We start from the raw sequence: 20,444 nt of genomic DNA on the forward strand, positions 1-20,444 counted from the left end.
CCTCTCGGCATTGCGCTGTTGTTGTGGAACGAGGAGTTGTCCCTCGCGTAGAGAGCTGCGTAGAGCTGCGCAACGCCTCAAAGAGTGATGTGAGGAGTTGTCTCCGCATGTGCATACTTTAGTTACCCGATGGCATTTCAAAAGGACCTACAGGCCGCCGGGTCTTCCTGGCCGGATCCGCGCTAGTTTGATCTGGCACGTGCAGCTATGACGTCGGTGGATTTCTGGGAAGCTCCCACGTTCAGCAACGCGGATGCTTTGCCATCTTTTCCCGTAAAAGCGTCATTACGGGGACATCTCTGGGACATCTACAAACTGGCCGAGCAGTTGTCGTGGTTCTTCCCCTGCTGATCAATGAATTCATCCAACACCAAGAAGGAGATGCTATTCGCTCCCTTTCCTTCCCGCCACGCGAGGAGTTGTCGTCGTCGCCAAACAGGAGGAGTTGTCGCCTCGCATGGCTGGCTCCAAATGATATCTCCCTAGCCATAGTACGATCAAGTACCCAACGAGGAGTTGTCGTCGTCGCCAGACAGGAGGAGTTGTCGCCTCGTATGGCTGGCTCCAAATGATATCTCCCTAGCCATAGTACGATGGTCCTCAAGTACCCAAGCTTCGCATTCAAGTTGTTCTCGCGGTCGATTCCTCGCCAAAAGTCTTCGCCATGGTATCCCTCAAATCGCCTTCCAAAAAGCTCTCTCGTCGCCGCGAGGGCTCTTCTCCCCGTTCAAGCGTAGCCAGTCCCGGTATGCAGTCCACCTCACGATTAGCAGCAAACTGATTCGCTGTCTATTTGCAGTGAAGGCTGCGATTTTGCACACGACTCCGACTCGCAGCCGTCAATCAAGTACGCAAATTTGAAGCCTTTGCTTTGTGTTCCCGCTAACCTCATTCAATTCTAGCTGCGAGCTCCTCTGGCTCATCTTCAGGTGCTGGTTCTGGTATGTTCAAAACTCCTTCTCATCGCTCAGGCTCACCGAAATTTGCTTAGGCAACAGTGCTCCAGCATCCCCAGCCTCGACATCCAGTGGTATAACTATATTGCCGTCGCGTTCTCCTCCGCTGAAATACATGTAGCAGTCTCCTCGGGTCCCTCTAGTCCTACACTTTCGCCTTTTCGACGCCGGCGCATTCCCGCCCTTACCTTGGGGTCCACCCCCTTCGATCGAGCAGCCCAGAGGCTTGTTCTAAAAGATCTTCCCATGACCACCGGCCGACGATTGCGTCGTCCAGCACGCGACTCTATTCATCGTGGTTGGCGTCGTTTCACGGGCACGTATGTGCCCCGCGGATATGTACTGCTCCCCGGCCCGATCCCGCCTCACGTTCAAGCCCACTCTCTGCATCACATGTGTGGTGTGTGTCTGGGTGCGAAGGTTCATCCTGTCGTGTATGTCCCTTTCATCCACGTTTCTGCTGTTTTGCTCAACGATTCAAATTTACCAGTTCCCCGTGCGGCCACAGCTTCTGTTACCTGTGCATCCATCTCTCCCTCCAACGCACCTGGAAGTGCCCAGTATGTGACAGAGTAATTACCTCTGAACCTTATCGTTGCTTCGATATGGAGTACGCGCTGAAGGATGAATATCCTGAGATTGCCAATGACCGTAGTCATGTCACTTACGAATGGGAAGCATTGGAGTTTCCTAAAATCGACGACTTGAATGTTAGATAATTACTAGTCTGCACTCAAACTGGAATACTATTATTTTAGGCTTGCACATACTTGGGTCCGATTGAATCTGAAAACGAGTAGAATTTTGTTGATTGAATCATTGACGTATTACGTGCGTGATCCGAAACCCTCTTCTCCTCTCATGCCATGAGCAGGGCCTCTCGCTTTCGTACTGGGAGAGCCCCACGGGACATCGATGTCGATACAGGCCAGCATGTACCCGGCCACCAAGAGGTCGCTGCACGAGCAGTGTACATTTCCGAAGGCTCAGGCGGTACCCGACTCACGAAACGTCCCACTTTGACCAATATTTCGCTCCAGCTGCCCGCAGTCGCACCGTCTGAATTGCAGGACCAATTCGCATCGTGGAAACCTATGCCCCACGACACTTTCGATCCGGCTAGCGCCATGTCCCACGTCCCTCCAGATAATAGCGAGGAGGGTAATATAGAAGAAGGGTCCACCGGGCAGAAACGCAAGAGGTACCAGAGCACTGTGAGCTTTCGCCTTCTTGTGTGTGTTTATTCAACTTTTCTCCAGATCAACCCCATGTCGCAATGGCGACCTCTGCTGTCTATGTATCTGGACGAAATACTCCGACTCGAAGGGCTCGGCAACTCCTCTGCGTATCCCAGTTGTGCCCACTGTCAAGCGCAAATGCACCCCGATGACCCGTCATCGACTCGGTTGTTTCGCTGTGAGGAGTGTGGGCAGCATTTGCAGTGCGAGAAGTGTTGTTTGGCTCGGCATCAATCAATGCCTTTGCACCAGCTTGAGGTATGGCCTCCTTCTTTGTCAAAACGTTCTCATCCATCATATTTAGGAATGGAACGGCTCTTTCTATGTCCCTTTTCAGTTGTCCCAGCTCGGCCTCGTTTACCAGCTCGGGCATGGTGGACTTCCTTGTCCTCTTCCTGAGGACGACCCCCATACGATTACTGTTGTCGACATTTCAGGAATACGCACTGTCACGATCCGTTATTGTGGCTGCAACCGCGCTCTGGATCTCGAGCATTGCCAGCAATTACTTCGAAACACCTGGTATCCAGCTACAGTCACCGCCCCGGCTACATGCGCCACCTTCCGGGCTCTGCGACTTTTTAGGCTTCTCAACGTTGTCGGTAACATGAATGTTACTGACTTCGTCACCTCCTTAGAGCGTTCAACCAACAGTCAAGCCTCCAGTGGTGTATCCTCTGTTCCTGTAGGCATTTTTCCCTATCCACCCAAAAATCCTAACTCCGCTTCAGGATCGACGCCGTCAATTCCATCGAATGTCAAGACAGTGGGCATTCACTTCCCGCCTGAAGCGAGCCGGTCGTGGTCACGACCCTGCAGGGAGTCGAAGCAACGTCACTCGGTGGTGCTGCTGTCTCTTGTTGGGCCTGTCCTCATGACGGGAAGAATCTTCCAGCTGATTGGTGTCAAGCTGACCGAAAATATCAGTGGGATACATTCATCAAGCGATTACAGCCTATTGATTTCCCGCAGGTTTCTTTACATGCTAATCCTCGCAGTTGATGCGAATTTCCGACTCAAAAATAGGATTCGAGCCAACGAAATCGATGACCCGCCGCTCGGTCCTGGTTGGGGTTATTGGGTCGAGCCCATAGGTTATCGTGAGCACGTGAAGAAATACGTGAGCGAAAGTGATGTATCTTTTTCCTCTCACAACCACATCATTGGTTTTTACTTGCCATCCAGGTCAGCACCTGCATCGCTTTCGCGGCTCTTCTGCAAAAGGACACTCGCATGACCACCGGGTTGAGGGTTTCCGGGGTGGGGGGCTGTGTTTGCGCGCGGCACGAGGTGTATACGACCAAACGGTCTTGGTGACCTACAAAAGGGGGAACGGTGTGTCTTGCTTATATTCGCTTTCTGCGCTGACTGCCAATAGATATTCCAATATGGATTGGATTGTCTTTTCTGCGCTTATGGGACTCGCAATCCTTTTCATCACCATCTCTTACGATATTGCCTGTCAATGGAAGGTCAACTTGCCAGAACGGATGCGTCGTCTCCCCGCGCCAATGCAACAAAATCTCGAAGAAACCAAGATTCAATTTGGTCTTCCGGTTTTCCATGCGCCTATCCATAATACCGAATGCAACAACGAAAACCATCTCGAGCGCCAGCCGGGCACGGCGAAAACTGACGGCGAGGGCATTGAGCGTGTTTGGTCGGTGCTAAACCCCATTGCGTTCTCCACCAAGGAAATGGGCCTGGGCCATCGCGCGGACGTAATAGAAGATCGCGTCGACAACCATAATTTCCTCAAGAACCTCGGTCTTGGTATGGTTTGATCTAAGTATCACAATATATCTTGATGGTTTGTAGGAAACACGCTCAAACGACGACTTGTTCTAGCGTTAGCAGAACGTTCCCACCAAATTGATGCCTTCGAGGCTGTTTCTGAAGGCGTTCATTCCGATCTGATCAAAGAATGGAAACGTGCGTTGCGTCTGTGGGAAGAGGATCATTCCCAGCCAAATCCATTTGCGACCAAGAATCAAAGTCAGCTTGCGGTTTATTGTGTCTAATCTCAACTAATTCACTTTCAGAGTGTCCGACAGAAGCCGAAATTCGCCTTCAGCTTCAACGAGAGGAGCGTCAACAAAATGAGGATGGGTCTGCAACAGTGCTAGGCGGAAGTATTACATCGTTCCTCACCGCTGGTATTCAGATGGAAGATCTCCAGTCCGTAGTTTTCTTGGTTCTTTGACGGCTAATAAGCATCTTTACAGACAACGCATCTTCAATGCATCTTCAACGCCCAGTCTCCTAACCACCACACATGAAACCCACGTTGAGCAATGGCGCCATACAGTTCTTGCTAAACTTTCTCGATTCCGCCAACTTCAGTCGGTTTATATGCCTGGTGCTGCGACCCTCCTCGAGCGCGACGAAGCCAACCGCGACTCGGATCTCCCACCTCCAGACCCGGAACATATTCAGCTTTACATGCCTAGTCAAATGCCGGCTGCTACCGATGCTGGTGGTCGCTTTGGTTGTCGACCAGGACTTGTGGAGACCGAAGAACGCCTGAGGGTGACGCAATGCGAGAACTCTCTGGTTGCAATTCGGTCGGCCTTGAATGCCAAGCGGTGGCTAATCGCCTACCGCAACGCACATCTTGTTGGCCAAAAGCAGACGACCAAATCGGCTAAGCTCATTGAGAGCGTAACTGAGCGATTGATGCGGCATGTGCGTCGCTATCGGCGCGGCTTCGCAGCACTGGGCAATCTCAATGCCATACATCGCCACCCCCAACTCCGCGAGTTGACCGATGCGGATGTCCGCTTCAATATGGATGCCGATACTGAAGATGTAGACGCTACCCACAAGCTCAATGCCATTGGTGCTCGACGCAATGCACGCATCACTCGCTTAGGACGAAACTCGGGGGAATCCCGACGAACAATGTCGTGGGTGTGGACAGCTGCAGGTGCTCTTGGAGACGAGGAGGCCGAATTACATGAGTGTAAGGTCTTGATTATGATTTTGCCTCTACTCATCCTTGCAATAGCAATCCGCGTCGAATGGACAAGAGCTTTGTCGCGGAAGAAGCGCTGGTGTGAAGAGGTCATGTTGCTGAAGGAGGAGATGCGGCGCGTGCTGCGATTCCTTCGTTGGCAAAACGAATTGGTGGCGAGCCCATGCCCGCAGTCGCGCTTCCTCAGTGTCAGACGAAGTTCTCCAGGGGTTGAATGCGTATGCTCTGCGTCAAGCAGCCATGCATGAGCTCCTCCTTGGCCACTACCAGACCTCATGGGGAGTTGATGCCACGCAAAGTTTGCAACAATTATCGATGTTGGATGGAATGGCGGAGTTGGAAGCGGCGCACAACTAATTTACACCTTGATATTTTCATCCAATGCTAAATGTACACATCCCACTATCTAAGTGTCAGTAATCTTCAAGTTCTCCCGTCGAGAACTGACGTGTCGAGAACTGACGCGGTCGAGAACTGACGTGTCGAGAACTGACGCGTCGAGAACTGACGCGTCGAGAACTGACGCGCCAACTCTCGAGATGACGGGTAATTCCTCCCCTTCAGCGTGGTAGAGGCAGGAAGCAGCAAATAGTTATAGTATACATCCAGTAGTAGAGTATGGCCAGTACTGACAGGTCTTTCAGCTATTATATTCACATAAATCGGACTGGTATGGTCGGGAACTGATGGTAATTTCGATATATCTCGCATGTCCTTCCTCCGCTAGCGCTCAAATTTTGTCAGGTCAATATACAACATGGCTGTCATGGATAGATACAAAATCATTTTTTTGAGGCTTAAAAAAATCATAGAAAATTAACGGGGATGCCTATGTCCAAGAGCTTTTTCAGGCATGCGACAATAGGCAGATTGTACCTTACATAATATTTTCAGGATTTATAGACTACAAAAATGAGAGCAATTCGCAGAAAACTGTTGCTTGATCTGTCGAGAACTGACGCACTGAACCTGTTTTCGAAGGTACGACAGGGTAGGTCACACACTGCAATCTAACCACAACGCAGGTCAAGACAATGCAAGCAAGGTCAAAAGTTTCAGTGACAGCAAAAACCCCTCGATAACTCCCCAAGGTACGCCTATGGTACCCTCACTAACAATTCTAGCTCTTATGGACGACAGACATTAGAGCATATCGCAGAAAACTGGCGCTTGATCTGTCGAGAACTGACGTCGACCTGTAGGTGTGCGACAGGTCACAACTCACCACTGAACCACTACTATGGTCAAGACGAAGCAAGCCAGGTCAAAAACTTCGGCCGCGATAAAGACTCCTCGACAAGTTTCCCAAGACCTATACGAGCAACAGTCTGTTCTGCGTTTCACTACCCTTAGTAACTTAGAAATGAATCCTCAGACACATCGAGGAGCGCCGTAAGGCGGCCTGCCTTCGAATGCGTCTGTCAGTCTTCTCTATTGCACCCATTCCATCCTACTAAGTATCATAGTCATCGAGAAAAGATTAAAAGTGCCGACCTCAAGGCTCGTCAAGCCTATCAGCGACAAGTTCGAGCTGCATCAGCTCGATATCGCCAACGGTCAATATTACTATTGCATTAGGCTCGCGCCTAAATGCATATTTCTAGGCGCGCAAACGAGCACGACTCCAGGCCCCGGCAGTCTTCAACGACGAAAGTCTCTTCCCAGAAATCCTTCAGTGTCGATTCCGCGGGCATGGTCAAAAGGTCGGTCATTATGACTATTCCATTATGCTCGAGCCTAAATGCATATTTCTAGGCGCGCAAACGAGCACGACTCCAGGCCCCGGCAGTCTTCAACGACGAAAGTCTCTTCCCAGAAATCCTCCAGCGTCGATTCCGCGGGCATGGTCAAAAGTTCTCGCAGCCCCAAAATCAAGTCAACACCTGTGTCGAAGCCTTGGACAGCCATATCCAAGGCACAGTTTGCCCCCAGCGCACCAAAGGTAACGCTATCTTCGGTCAATTTCAAGGCTGATCAAGCTCAATGCTATGTACCACCAGGCTAAGGGTCGGACAGCACCAAGCCTGACTACTAAACAACCATTACCACCCTCTGCCAGTGGGCGACGACGATACTTGTCTCCTGCCCCCACCACTCCTATAACACCACGTCGCTCATTTCTTGCCGCCCACAAAAAAGCCATCCCATTTCCGTCTTTGAGCGCGCTAGCAGCAGCTGACTCTGAGTCCGACTCCGATAGTGGCTCTCAGAGCAGTGCGGTCAATGCACCATCCAATCGATTCTATGGACAACGGAAGAAGCGTTACGACTGGTCGAATGTTCAGGCGCCATCAGCGAAAACCGTTCATGCGACATCAGCAGAAACCGTCGAAGTCGACGGACCATGCAAAGATCCTCGTTGCGACCAGGAAATTTGCCCCGGATGCCCATGTACTTGCAAATATGCCAAGGCGTGGCGATTCCACTGGAATGGAGTGCATCGGGCCGGGCGAACGCCACCCGATGATGCCATCTTCGAGGAGTGATACATACCGTTTGTATTCAGTATTTTGAACAGAACGCGAGAGAACGCGACTTCACTTGCTTGTCACTTGCCCTGAAGATCAACGGCATGAGCAATGCGCCAAGAGTTGTCGCAGAGTTGTCGCTGAAAACTTAAAACTTAATCACAAAAGATAGAGAAGCATACGTTGATTCGAAAGGATCGACAATTTGTGGTATGGTAACAACTTGTACTGTAGCAGAAACAAAATCACTTTTTCCCATTGACAATCTTAACGCGGCCGAGATCCAACTCGGAGTTGAAGAGAGCAAGTGCAGCAGTCTGGGATTTCTGGTGCTTCATCTTGGCTCCAGAAACCCTGTCGGTGACCATTTCGGCCCAATGATTCGAAATAGTAACGCCGACATAAGTGCCGACCATGACGCAGTACCAGATGGTACCGGGAGCAACATCAGTGTCTGAAACGGGGAGGAGATGTCCCCGAGGTACCTTGTCGTATAGACGACCAGAAAGCCAGGGCGGCTCACGAGTAGTAGTGATGGGGTCAACGGGAATGGCAGGCTCCGCGACGATAGGAGCGGCAGAGGCCGGATTAGCCGGCGGAGGATCGTTGTCCTTGGTGGAACGCGAGCCAACCGAGCTAACATCTTCGAGCTCGTCGTCGGTCCAATCTTGAAGGGCGATATATGCTGTCCATTATCTGAGAGTTATTGCGCAAAGACTGGGAGATAAACCTACCAGCCAAAGAGGTGACCATGCTTTCGAATTGGAGAATCATTTCACCTGAAAATCTTAGCGCTACCACGCGATGAATGAGATTGTGAAATGCACCATCAGTCTCACAGGATCGGAGAACGGCCGCAAGGGTGATATCTGAAACAATGAGATCAATGGACCACAAGAACTTAATGCGCCCTACCAGGGTTGGACGTCGCCTGAGCAAGCGCTTGCAAGAGTCTGCAGACATCGTGATAGGTCGCTTGGGAAGATATTAGCTAGGTCGAGGAGGATAATCGCATTGTATACTCAGACGAGATGGCTGAGCTGGTTGAGTTGGGGTGTTATCGGTGGTCGCCGATTCATTTGGGGTGTTCTCAGTGGTGGACATCGCTGAAGTTGAAGATTTTGGGGATCGCTCGAACTTCAGGGCCTTTTTTATTCGATTCTTTTTCAAAGTCCGATTACCTCCAAACGGACGGATAGAAACCGTGCATGTGGTAGAGCTGTTGCCGTTGCCGGAATATGATGGACAAGATGATACATCGACAGAGGTTCAAAAAGTATAAAATGTTTGGTTAGCGAAGAAGAGAACTGAAAGAAAAGCGATCACCTCCTCTGTCCCCCCGCTTCTTTTCGTCTCAGAAAACCCTCTTCCTGCACCAGGTCAGTGACTTGCATTTGTCGTCTTTCGTTTGCCTAACCTTTTCCAAGTAGCATGTCCGAGTCCAACGCGCAAGAACGTCGTCAGCGCCTGCCTATCCCTCCTGAGAAGCGCAAGTCGCTGCGCCTCTGGGCTACGGGTGCGCGCGAAGAAATATTGTCCCCATTCATCCCAGACTATGCCGCCGCCGTCACTCGAGGGCGCTCAGCGGAGCGGAAGCTTCTCCGCCGTATTCTGGTCATATTTTTCAGTCGGGTTCATTGGTCTCTGCCAGACTGGGAGCAGCCTGTCCTCGACCCCAACTGGAGTGCCGACTCTGTGATCATGCCGGAGCAGTTGACCCCAGAAGTTCAAGCGTTCAAGGATGCGCGTTTGCGTGAATTGGGAAAGGTGGGTCACATCACGGGACTGCGACTGTCACTCTGACTCACCCACCAGCGCATTCGACGATGGTTTCGATACCGGGTCCACCGCACCCTCAAGTTCCGCCCGAACATTTGGTCGTGATCCCACAAAGGACCCGTACGCTCGTATGGTGATCAGACTTTCCGGCTATGCACCCCCTCGCAAAGCGCGGCAGGCCTTCCAACAATACATGGTTGAGTGCTACCGCTCCGACGTGGCTCCTATGGTCCAGCTTCGTTGGGCTCAAAAACAACAACAAGACCCCGCGTATATCAATGTTCGACCCCGGGCCGGCTTTCGCGCTGCTGTGGCAAAGGAGATGTTCGGTGCGCTTTCCCGACTGGAGCAACAAGGCTATGCGGAAAGAGCAAAAGTGTTGGCTGCAGCCGAAAAAGCGGCTTTTGAAAACGCACTCAGAGAAGCCCCCTCGATGACCCCCGAAGCCCGTCTAGCGTGTGTTATCCAATTGTCATCTTTCGCTTTTACTCACTATATCCAGTGCGCTGAATCGCTTGCCCGATTTTATCGCGCCAATTCTCCAGGAAATCTACAACGTCACAGGATGTCATTCAACTCTTATTGTCGGCGGTCCCCACCCCGAGTTTGGCGGTCAAATCACAACCACCCAGTACGTGCTACTACCTCTATTGTCGTGAAATCACACTGAACTTATCGATAGCATTTCCTTCGGTCGCAGCCTTAATGCTGGGCATTCCCACTGGGCTGAATACGATCCCCTGCGTTTTGAGAGGGATGTTCTGGGCTTCTACGTTGATTTCCTCAAGACAACGTATAGTACGTGTTTATGATCATAGGCAAGATCGTCACTTACTATTTGTTAGCTGAACGAGACTGTGTTGCTGCTGCCTTGCCCAACCAGCCCGCTCGCACCAAGCCTGGAACATCAATGGGGACAGCAGACGAAGACTCGGATGCAGACACGAGCCCAAATATCGACTCTGAATCGGACTCTGAGGATGAAGAGATTTCGGACTTGGAGAGCGACACCGAGCTGAATCGTTCCAAAAAGAGACGGCGTCATGGTCAAAATGCCCCCCCTCCTCCACATCCACGCACATCGTTCCCGGTCACTTCCGCTGTTTCCAATTCCTCGCCGGCGGGAATGCCACGCTTGCCCATGATTCCTTTGATTTCCATGCACTCGCAGTCGCAGAACGGTGTCACTAATGAATTCACGTTCTCATCGGCCACTCAATCGAACCAGAACTCGGTGATGAATTATCCATCGGTTACGCAGTCCGCCCACGTGACCGAGTCATTGACTATGGGCTCGACTTGGCTTCCCTCTTCAACACTGACGGCCCCTGCCCCTGCCCCTGCCCCTGCCCCAGCCCTTGACTTCGCCAAAAAGCCGCTCTTCTTCCCATCCCCTTCTCCCTCCCCATCACGGTCTTCGTCGCCGTCACTTCATGGAGACGCGACTACGTTTGCAGCTTCAATGGATCCAAATCCGACTTACGCCAACTCATTCGCCCCGGCATTCTTACCCCAATCGACATCTCCCCCATTTACATCTATATCCGCCACCACACCTCCATCGAACTCGTCAAATGCTTACGCTTACTCGGACTCGTTTACTCCGTTCAACGAGGCCCCCCAGACTTCATCGTCGAGTTGGCATGAGCCATTCTTCCGCCCAAATGAAGCGACATCTCGTGGCCTCTCTTCAGGTCTGTCAAGTTGACTATCTAATTGATCCAGCTTATCATCTCTTAGGTTCATCGCTGGCCAGCTCATCATCACTGTCCAACGCCCTAACACTGCCCACATCAGCAGCCCAACCTCGCGCCACCATTGCTAGTCGCGTGGCCCTCCAAGCCATCCTCGAACACGAGTCAATGCCACCTTCGGTCCCAGAAAAGCCGGTGTTCCCTTCTTCGGTTTCCCCTCCATCCACATTGCCCCCATCGAGCTCATCGTCTGTCGTGTCTCCTGTAGCGGCGGCTACGAAGACAAAGACGGTGGAACCACGTCGTCGCACGCGCAAAGCAACACTACAGGACCACGACATGACCCAACCTCCGCCTTGCCCCTCGAATGCTAAGGAATGGTTTCAGCGTGCTCTGGATCGCGTTACCAAAGTAAACCTCGGGCCCGTTTTCAATGCTGTCCTTGTCGCATGGTTGCGAATGGAAGCCGCCTCACTTTTCAACCACTGCGATGTTTTCGCTGCCATCGACGGGGCGACCAAATATCCTCACGCGTTGGAAACGGTCTAACCCAGACAAAGCCCCCAAAGTCGAGAATATCCCGGCTTTCAAAGCGGAGTACACAGCGTGGTGGGACAGTATGCAGCCACAGTGGCGCAAACGCACTGCTGATAGTCTTGGATGGCAAACAAGCGGAAATTATGGTGGTGGCGCCGATTGGGGCGACCTGTACACCTGGGGCTCTGACGGCTTTGTGTACATTGTTTCGGCATTGTACATCTGGGGGTGTGAGGTCCATGGCACCGCAGAAGAGGCAGATTGGGTTGTATCAACGGAGGACGCGTGCTGGATGATGGAGGGAATGGCGACCTACTACGAAGAGTTTAATTGGAACAAGTAGTTATGCGTCGTACAGATAGAGTATGTATATGCAAAGAATCACTCATGCCTCTACTCTGACTGCTTTGTGAATGAAGACTTTTGTTCGAAGTAACATTGCCCATTTCAATTCACATGACAACTCTGAACACCTAAACCGAATTGAATCAGCACGACAACTCCTCACGCCCACTACGACAACTCCTCACGCCCACTGCGACAACTCCTCATGCCCACTTGAATCAACAAATGAACTAGTACTCAAACTGTCATGTTACGGTAAGCCATGTGACGACAACTCCCCCGTTGGCCTACCGTTCGCCGCATTCCTAGCCAAGTTTGTCATTGACGCACACAGGACTGTCATCTCTGAACGAGCGTGCGTCTCCTAACGCCTATGCCTATTTGATTCAGCACGATAACTCCTCACGCCCACTTGAATCACCACGACAACTCCTCACGCCCATTTGACACAACGACAACTCCTCACGCCCATTTGACACGACGACAACTCAGACTCAAACAGCAAGGGGACAACTTGTCGCGCTGGAATCCACGTGCGGCGACAACTCTCCGTAGGCTATGCATGGGACGGTCATCTGAACGAGTGACCATCACAACGTCTAGGCATCATGCGCTGGAATAGTAAAAGGGCACTCAGCGGCGCCAGCACTCACCAATTTCTGCCCCATCCGATATGTCCTCTCCCCCAACGCCGAAAAAATACTTCACTCGCTCTAAAAAGTCCTTTATCTTCAACAATGATCCCCTCGCGCCCGCCATATACGCTGAACGCGTATCTCGGCCACTCCTGGACTACATTCTCCGACAGGACGCCATTGCAAAATATCTCGAAGAGCATGCGGATGTTTTCAGAGAATTGGTACGTGGTTTGCGGCACGGTAGAATCTAGGGTTTCACTAATGAGCCAATTTTCAAGATCGCAGAGCCGAATGAGGAGCTTCTATCCCGCATTGCTCGAAGCGCTTCGGCGCCAGCCCGTGTTGCCCCAGTTGCTGCTCTTGCGACTACAAGTGTTGTCGATTTGATGGGATTCGTCCAAAGAGCAATACCAGTCGAAGTCGACAAGTAGGTCCATTTGTTCACCATAATTTGTTGCTTATCTAGCCTAGATTTCGTCCAACCCCATTGCTCGATTCTATTGGCCATTTCATGGCTCTCGTCGCTCCAGGTCCATCCAACATGATCGGGGAGTGGAGGAGCTGTGCTGAGCAGTTCTCGCGAACGCTCAATTTGCTCAAGCGACGCCATGCTTGGGATAAGGGACCCTTACGTTGGGGCGTTGCGTTGGTGCTGCCTAGAGCGCCACGGACGAGTTCAGTAAGTGGACGTGCGGATAACCAAATCATGTTGCTAAAATTTTGGTTTATAGCATCCAGCGACGCTCTTTCCAAGCCCCTTCTTAACCCAGACTGTATACGACTTGAGAACGGCAGAGCCACTCAAGATTGCTTCAGCTTACCAAAATCGTGAGTTAAAACCACCATTGGATGATGCATAGTACCGACCAACGCACCATTCTAGATCTCCTACGACAATTCTTCCCTGGGGTTTATGCGCTGTTAGAGACAGCCATCGACGAGATGCAACAATATGCGGAGGATTACGAGCTGTCGATACCTTTCAGTGGCACGGTTCTTCCGCTCTGCGAGCTGCGTATGGTTGGGAAGGTATCCGACGCGGCACGAAAAGACTGGGAAGTGCGGCCTGGAGAGCCGGTTGTTTGTACCGTGTTCGGAAACTGGGATTCCGCTCGTGGTGGCCAGCTCGTCTTGCACGACAAACGCATGATACCTCTCGAATGCGGCAGCACTTTCGTCATCCCCGGCGAAGCAATGGCTTATGGCCTGATGCCTGTCGGCGAGAACGAGGTCCAATATGTTTTCTGCCAGTCTTTCCACGTTTCAGTGGTGAGCTGGCTAGAACATGGAGGCCTGTCGGATGAGGCGCTAGCGGAGTTGGTTACCATGGATGATAAGGGGGAAGCTGAGTTCACATTGCATCGTTCTCGTCGTTTCCGTGCGTTGAAGGGCATGAAGCGTTTTACTAAGCTAGATGGGATGTAATCGAGTACCTTCTGCAACGACGATAACTAATCAATACCTATTAAGAAAGTGCGTTCAAGGCATAAAATGCTTCACTAAGCTGGACGGCAATCGATTATTAGTACATTCTGCAACGACAATTATCATGAAATAAAATTAAGCAAGCTAAAACTACAAGAACCCATAAGACTCTGGCATCTCCCCCCCAGCCTCCTCAGCCCAATTGAGAGACTGCGGCGGCGGAGCCATATCCTCAAGCAGAAAGTAGCGGCGGTGCTGTTCATTCTCTGCTTGTTGAGTTTGGGTCCGACACCTAGTGTGAGTTCAACGAGAAAACTGCAACAAAATGAAATGAAGCGCACTTGTCACGATACTTGGCGCGATATGCACGCGACCGTGCCGCAATCCGCTCCTGCTCAGCCAATGACTGGGATTTCAATTGCTCGCGCTTCCTGGCAGGCAACTTAGACACTGCCGTAGGGAGGGGTAGAGGGATGAGATCATCGATGAGAACGCACTTGGCCATATGCATGCGAGAGCGCTCGTTCCGAGAGTAATGTCGCTTTAGCCTACGGTGGACAATTAAATAGCGAATTTGAAAATGAGAATGGCGACGCACAATGTCTGGTAGGAGGGCGGTTCATCGGATTCCTCGCCAGGAGGGGTGTCTGCCCGACGGTTCTGCAGATTGCGGAAATGTCTCCGAAGTCTGAGTAGAGCGAGAGTTATGGACATCATTGTAAGGGTCGCATACTCACAGCGTGTTGTACGAGGGTTGTTTTCGAGAGGTCTCTGGCTTGAAAAGATCTGATTCAACGAAGCTGGGGGTGGAATGAAAGAAAGGAATCAACGAGGAAGTTTGACATACTCAGGAGGGAGGGCACTTCTGTCCAGAGAACGATAGAGTTGACTGAACTCAGCACTGGAGCGAAAGGAGGCAGACATGGCGGTTAGGAAGGAAAGAAGGCGAAATCAGATGATCATTGATAATTGTTGCTACGCCGACATCTAATCAAGTTTGCTCGAACCATGGAACTAGATCATGGACCGTCCGTGAGGCCCCGGTTTCACCGCCTGTCAGGAGGACGGGCGAAGGAGGGGATGGTGTCAGCGATGGTACTCGGCTGGTCCCTGCATGACTCCATCGGATGGCGCAGCCTAGATGACCACTGTCGACACAATGCCAAGCCTGCGGATCCTTGATGCTGCACGTGACCACGGAATATCGGACCGGCACGCAATCCTCGTGGATGGGCGTGTCGCTGTCGCAGGTGTGGGGAAACGGTGAGGGGCACAGCGAATGATTATGGATGTGGCAGAGTGCGTGTTCCTCAATGATGCACGCTTTAGTTGGCTCGTTTTGAATGTCGAAGACCCGCTGCATAATCGTATTTATGCCCTCCATCAAAATGGGCTCTCCGACCGTAATTGACGACGGCACGCGGATGTCTTGCATAAGCGGAAGATTCAGAAGAGTGGCAAGCAGGTTGACGTAAGATTGAGATGCGGTAGCCTCTCGGGACACCGAGAAAGAAGGGACGCCACGAAGTTGGGTTAAATCAAGGTGCTGGAGGTTCGAAAAATCAATGAAAATGGTCGAATACTCGTTGGCAATATAGTGGTGGTAGCTGCCGGAGACGCGAAGGTCTGTAATGCGGCCAAAGATTTTGTGATTTTGCTGACAGAAGCTGACCACGCAATCCTCGTGTATCAGGTCGATTTCGAGAATGTGAATATCATGTCGGTCGATGTGGGACACAAATCGGCCGCATCGATGTATGTCCTGGTTAATGAGATGTTCGCAGCTGACGGACAAGGAGCGGAGGGAGGAGAGCTCCATACGGGGGATGACGGTAAGCGAGAGGTCTGCGTTCTTGAGCCGGAGATGAGTAAGTCGCGTGGTTTGGCGGAGGACTTTTGCTAGAGCAATCTCTGGCGGCTCTCTACGAATGCCGCTGACACCTTGGCCGACGTAGAACTCGCCGGTGACGTCCAGCGAAAGGGATTCCAGGGAGCTATACGAGGAGATGCATTGGGTCGATGGGCCGTTGAGAAATAAATGTTGGAGGGAAGGGGCAACAAGGGTGAGGGGAATCGGGTCTTGATAACAACAAGGGTGAGGGGAATCGGGTCTTGATAAAGAGGGCGAAAGGCGGCGTAGTAAGAAATATGGAGGTGGCGGAGACTGGGGAAAAAAGAGTCGTGGAGAAGCGCCACAAGTTGGTTCCAATCGAAGCAGTGCGCGACGTTAATGTGAAGCTGTTGGATGGTGCTGGAAATACGGGAAAGATGAGCCGCCATTCGAGATACACTCTTCTCTGGAGACGCAATCCGGACAGAGCACGGAACACTGATATTTTGCGCCGCAAAAACCCAGTCGCTCGCGTCGAAAATGATACTCTGGACGAATTTTGATGGTCGGATGAGGTGCCCATCGATAAACTCCTCTCGCATATGGCCAACGACGTAGAGGGGTTTCCAAAGTAAGGCAGTGGAGTCGATTATGGACCACCAAGCGCGACAGACGAGACGAAGAGTGCCCCGTCGAATCGACACAAGGCTCCAGTTGTTTGTCGAGAAGATGTAAGTGGCGAATATGGTGGTAATGATGTCGTCTATTTCATACAGGCATTTTCGGACAGGTGGCTTCAGCTGCGCGAACGCTGCTGGATGTAAACGTGAGCGATGCCCTCAGTATTAATAGCTGGAGACGCACTTCCATTCGGACTGTCGACCATGATGGGAGATTTCACGGCCCGGGTAACAGAGTCACAGGTAACAGAGGCCCGGGTAACGGTAACAGAGTCACACCCCGGAGTCCTATTCCGATTCGGATTTGGAAGGAAAAAATAATCGGAAAATAACGGTGTGACTACCACTACCGAAAACGGTATGCAACAGGAAAGTGTCATCAACGAGGACCCCCTCATTGCCATATAGAGATGTGCTGGGCGATCGCTGCGACAGCGCACATGGAGGCCAACAACCCATCAGGCTAAAAGGAGGAGGGAGCGGAACGTTGAAGGCATGGCTGTAGCCAGTGGGTGGCTAGTGCCATGGCTGTAGGCACCAGTTCCGTTGGCTAGTGCCATGGCATCATGGTGAGGGGTAGAGCCACGGGTGCATTGTGCCGAGGCGCCTTGACGCCACGGGCCGAGGGCTGTGGTTGGCGCATTAGCCTCGCGACGGCGGACTTGCTCCACCTTCCCGCGGGATAATCTCGGCCATCAACTTCCTGGGACGCCGCGGGCGGGCAATTTCTGGAGTTGGAGGGCAACGAGATGGTGGCCGCGTCGTTTCCTGCCACGTTCACTCAGTCCGGACCTTCCTTCCCGACTGCCCGCCAACCTTTGCAACGACTCAGCCGTGTCACATTCTGTCACCGGCCTGCTGCCTTCAAGTTTGCGGCCGCTCCACCCTCTGGCTGCGCGTGTCACACCTCCTGCCCGCCCGACTCCTCCGCTTGCCCGGCCCGCCCTTTGCCGTCGACTCCCGTCTTGCCCCTCCGGGCTTTTGCGACAGCTTCGGCAACACGTCTGGCCATCAACCAGCTGAAAGCGTGGACTTGGGCACATTTTGGCCGTTGCGCCGTTACTTTGTAAGTGCATTTTAGTGTTAAAGAGCTCAATTTTTTTGCAGGTTCGAACCGCCGGAGGCCCGCGTGAGGGAGGGCGATGAACGGAGCGTGCTTAGCGCTCTGTCGCTGTTGCGGAGGACTTGGTGTCGGAATGAATGAACCGGGCCGGGTGGATCAAACGGCGTCGCGACGCGTCTTAGTAGTAGCGCCTGGATGTTATCAATAGGCCAATACATGACTTTACACTGTTCTATGCCTGCCCGGAGTGCCCGAAAGTTACTCCAAAACCCTGTCTCCCCCAAACGATGCCCGAGACTGCCGTTAGACGGGTCCAAAACCTCAAATTTTCTCCCCCAGTAGGTTTAACTCGTGACTTTTTAGAGGTCCGTGCGCGAGGAAAAGAGGTATATTAGAGGGTCCCTCGCTCGCGCGACTTGGCGAGCGAGCGACTTAGCGTTGGAGCGCGGCGTGCAAGCGGGGGTAACATTTGACATGTGAAATATTTGAGGGTGGAGACGCATACACACATGATCTGCGCCGCACGCGTGCTGAAGAGAGTTATACTACTGGAAGAAGGGCAGACGCACGGCATAGCGAATTGAACGTTGAAGAGAGAAAGAAGGGATAGGGCTTATGTGATCGACGCTGGGTCACGATGGCAATTTATACGAGTCACAGACAATGACACCATCGATAAGATCGTAATCTTGGACAAAGTGTTTCTTGTTCTTTGAACAGTGCTTCTTGTTCCTTGTGCAGTGCTTTTTGTTTTTTGTACAAGGTCTTTTGTTCTTTGTACAATTACAACTAGATGTACATTTGTTCGTCGTCAAGCCAAATAATGCCTCTTCCCAGGTCACAACCCCTTCAGGAATGCGCTCACGACTTCCCAGTATTTCTCTGTTTCGTCGATCATCGGAAGATGACCCGCGCCCGGCAATCTCGGCCGGTCGACCTTGGCAGCTGGCGTAGCTTCAAGCCATTTTTCGCGCAATCCTTTCATTCCAGCTGCAACTTTACCCCCGCCATCGAGCTCGCCGGCAACAAGCAGCACTTTGGTTTTGACATCGCTGTGCAGCAAATCGACGCCGTCTTCTGAAAGCGGTTTGAGTAGGTCGACGACATGAGAGCGCCTGCTCCGAGCTCGAAAGCGGGGATGCTGGTGGTCGCAATCATTTTCTTGATTGTTTCTGTCCTTCCGTATCTCGAACCTCCTTGTCCACATTTGGACGGAGAAGGGAACCAGCGGTCAACAGTCACACTAGCTAGCTCCTCGATGCCTTTTGTTTTTGCAAGGGCAATACGTTCTTGCCATGCTTCCGCATTCCCTGGAGCAGTTTTGGGCCCCGTATCACATGAAATAACGCCTTCTGTGAGCGTGGGATAGAGTGCACCAAAGGCTAGAGCGGCAGCACCCCCTTGCGAGACACCGATGACGCATTTGACCTTTCCTGACGGAATAAGAATGGAAATGAGATGAGCCAGATCATGTGCGAGGAGAGGGATAGTGCACGGCGCTGCCGAAACAGATGACTGGCCATGACCCGTTGAGAATGGAGGAGGATGTTGTAGGTGCCTTTGAACGGCCAATTCGGGGCCGCGGCCGGTGCAATTATGTGTGGGACAATCCATTCCCACATCCCCTCGTCCGTGAGCAATGAATTTGAGAAGGCAATCCAAGGAGCATTGGGGTGGGTGACGAGTGTTATGGCATGAATGTTGACGTTGGGCGCCAGCTCGATTGTGTGTTCAGTGCTGTCGACTGGCCATGGAACGACATCGTCAGAAGATCCGGCTATGTCCAAAGAGACCAAGAAGCGAGACCATGTTGTAGGTTGCGACCACTGCGGCAGCTTCAACCAGCAAATCTGCGACATCGAGATTAACACTCGATGCAAGTGGTTGGAGGTGCTGTTGTAAATCGGACATGACATCCTGCGGAACCTTCACGTGTACAGTGCTGTGGTCGGCAAAGGCCAGGGCAGCGGAATAGAGAGGGGAGAGGACATTCAGTTGAGGGGGGGTGGATAGTATCGCGAATGGCCCAAAGTTGAGAAGTCGTGAGGCCATGGGAACGGCCAACATGCTCATGGTGAATCCATTCGTAAGCTGCATGATTTCTTGCGGCGACTCGGATCTCGGACGTCGCCTGGACCAACTGCACATTGGCCCTCCGACTTGCGTATCACGCTGACGACTTCGCCGCTCATAACGACGACGAGGGGCAGCGCGCGTCGCAACGACGAGCTCATTGCGCAGACCACAAATGGATCAGCCCCAAACTCACGCGCCAGTCAAGTCTCAGCAAAAGTCAATATTCATCAACTAGAGAACAACAAAAAAAACAGTAACAACTCTGCAGTAACATGAGTCTCAGAGGACAACGGACAAGAAAAGCTTACCTTGCTCCCAAAGCAAGTCCACCATTACTTCTCGCCACCCTCGAGCAAATAAATGCTCGCGCACAATCTGCAGCGACGACATCAGCTTAATCATAAAATGAGCGTCCAAACTCACGCGTCGCACAGTCAATCGCGGCCTTGTCGTCATCAGCCCCAATTTTTCCAACGGCTATCGGGGACAACGGGAAACGCGTCGTTGTCTGGGAAGCAGAAAGAGTATGTCAGCGCCGCCAAATCGAGTCAAAGTACTCACATAGATTCATTGCACTCCCGCACGTTCAAAGCAACAAGAACTCTGGAAATATCAGTGTTGCCGACTGGTACCGCGCTCGCGAGTGACTACTATCCCGCATCCATCTTGAATAACGGTGCTTGTCAACGCGTTGTTATCCAGACTGTCCAGGCGTGTCAGCGGAAATAAAGGGAGTCGAA

General features: G+C 52.0%; 4 protein-coding genes across 4 annotated transcripts; 3 read left to right on the forward strand and 1 right to left on the reverse strand.

Moving 5' to 3' along the window:
- Positions 1-1,822: 1,822 nt before the first annotated feature.
- MIND_01101000 (uncharacterized protein) lies at positions 1,823-2,805 on the forward strand (the record flags this gene model as incomplete). Its single annotated transcript, XM_037367578.1, has 3 exons — positions 1,823-2,157; positions 2,216-2,452; positions 2,499-2,805. 3 exons carry the CDS (start codon positions 1,823-1,825, stop codon positions 2,803-2,805), a joined length of 879 nt encoding a protein of 292 aa, XP_037216972.1.
- Positions 2,806-3,609: 804 nt separating this feature from the next.
- On the forward strand, positions 3,610-5,525 carry MIND_01101100 (CxC2 domain-containing protein; the record flags this gene model as incomplete). The annotated part of the gene is made up of 6 exons (XM_037367579.1): positions 3,610-3,967; positions 4,013-4,189; positions 4,237-4,372; positions 4,420-5,156; positions 5,202-5,386; positions 5,439-5,525. The coding sequence occupies 6 exons, from the start codon at positions 3,610-3,612 to the stop codon at positions 5,523-5,525; spliced, it is 1,680 nt and encodes a 559-aa protein (XP_037216973.1).
- A 3,542-nt stretch (positions 5,526-9,067) lies between these two features.
- On the forward strand, positions 9,068-11,989 carry MIND_01101200 (uncharacterized protein; the record flags this gene model as incomplete). The annotated part of the gene is made up of 8 exons (XM_037367580.1): positions 9,068-9,403; positions 9,452-9,478; positions 9,531-9,871; positions 9,918-10,046; positions 10,098-10,213; positions 10,261-11,109; positions 11,156-11,520; positions 11,576-11,989. 8 exons carry the CDS (start codon positions 9,068-9,070, stop codon positions 11,987-11,989), a joined length of 2,577 nt encoding a protein of 858 aa, XP_037216974.1.
- A 6,477-nt stretch (positions 11,990-18,466) lies between these two features.
- Positions 18,467-19,725, reverse strand: MIND_01101300 (AB hydrolase-1 domain-containing protein; the record flags this gene model as incomplete). The annotated part of the gene is made up of 4 exons (XM_037367581.1): positions 18,467-18,705; positions 18,822-19,061; positions 19,124-19,372; positions 19,422-19,725. 4 exons carry the CDS (start codon positions 19,723-19,725, stop codon positions 18,467-18,469), a joined length of 1,032 nt encoding a protein of 343 aa, XP_037216975.1.
- Positions 19,726-20,444: the final 719 nt, after the last annotated feature.

Source organism: Mycena indigotica, assembly GCF_014461135.1.
Source record: "Mycena indigotica strain 171206Taipei chromosome Unknown Mind.scaff0009, whole genome shotgun sequence".
Classification (NCBI taxonomy): Eukaryota; Fungi; Basidiomycota; class Agaricomycetes; order Agaricales; family Mycenaceae; genus Mycena; species Mycena indigotica.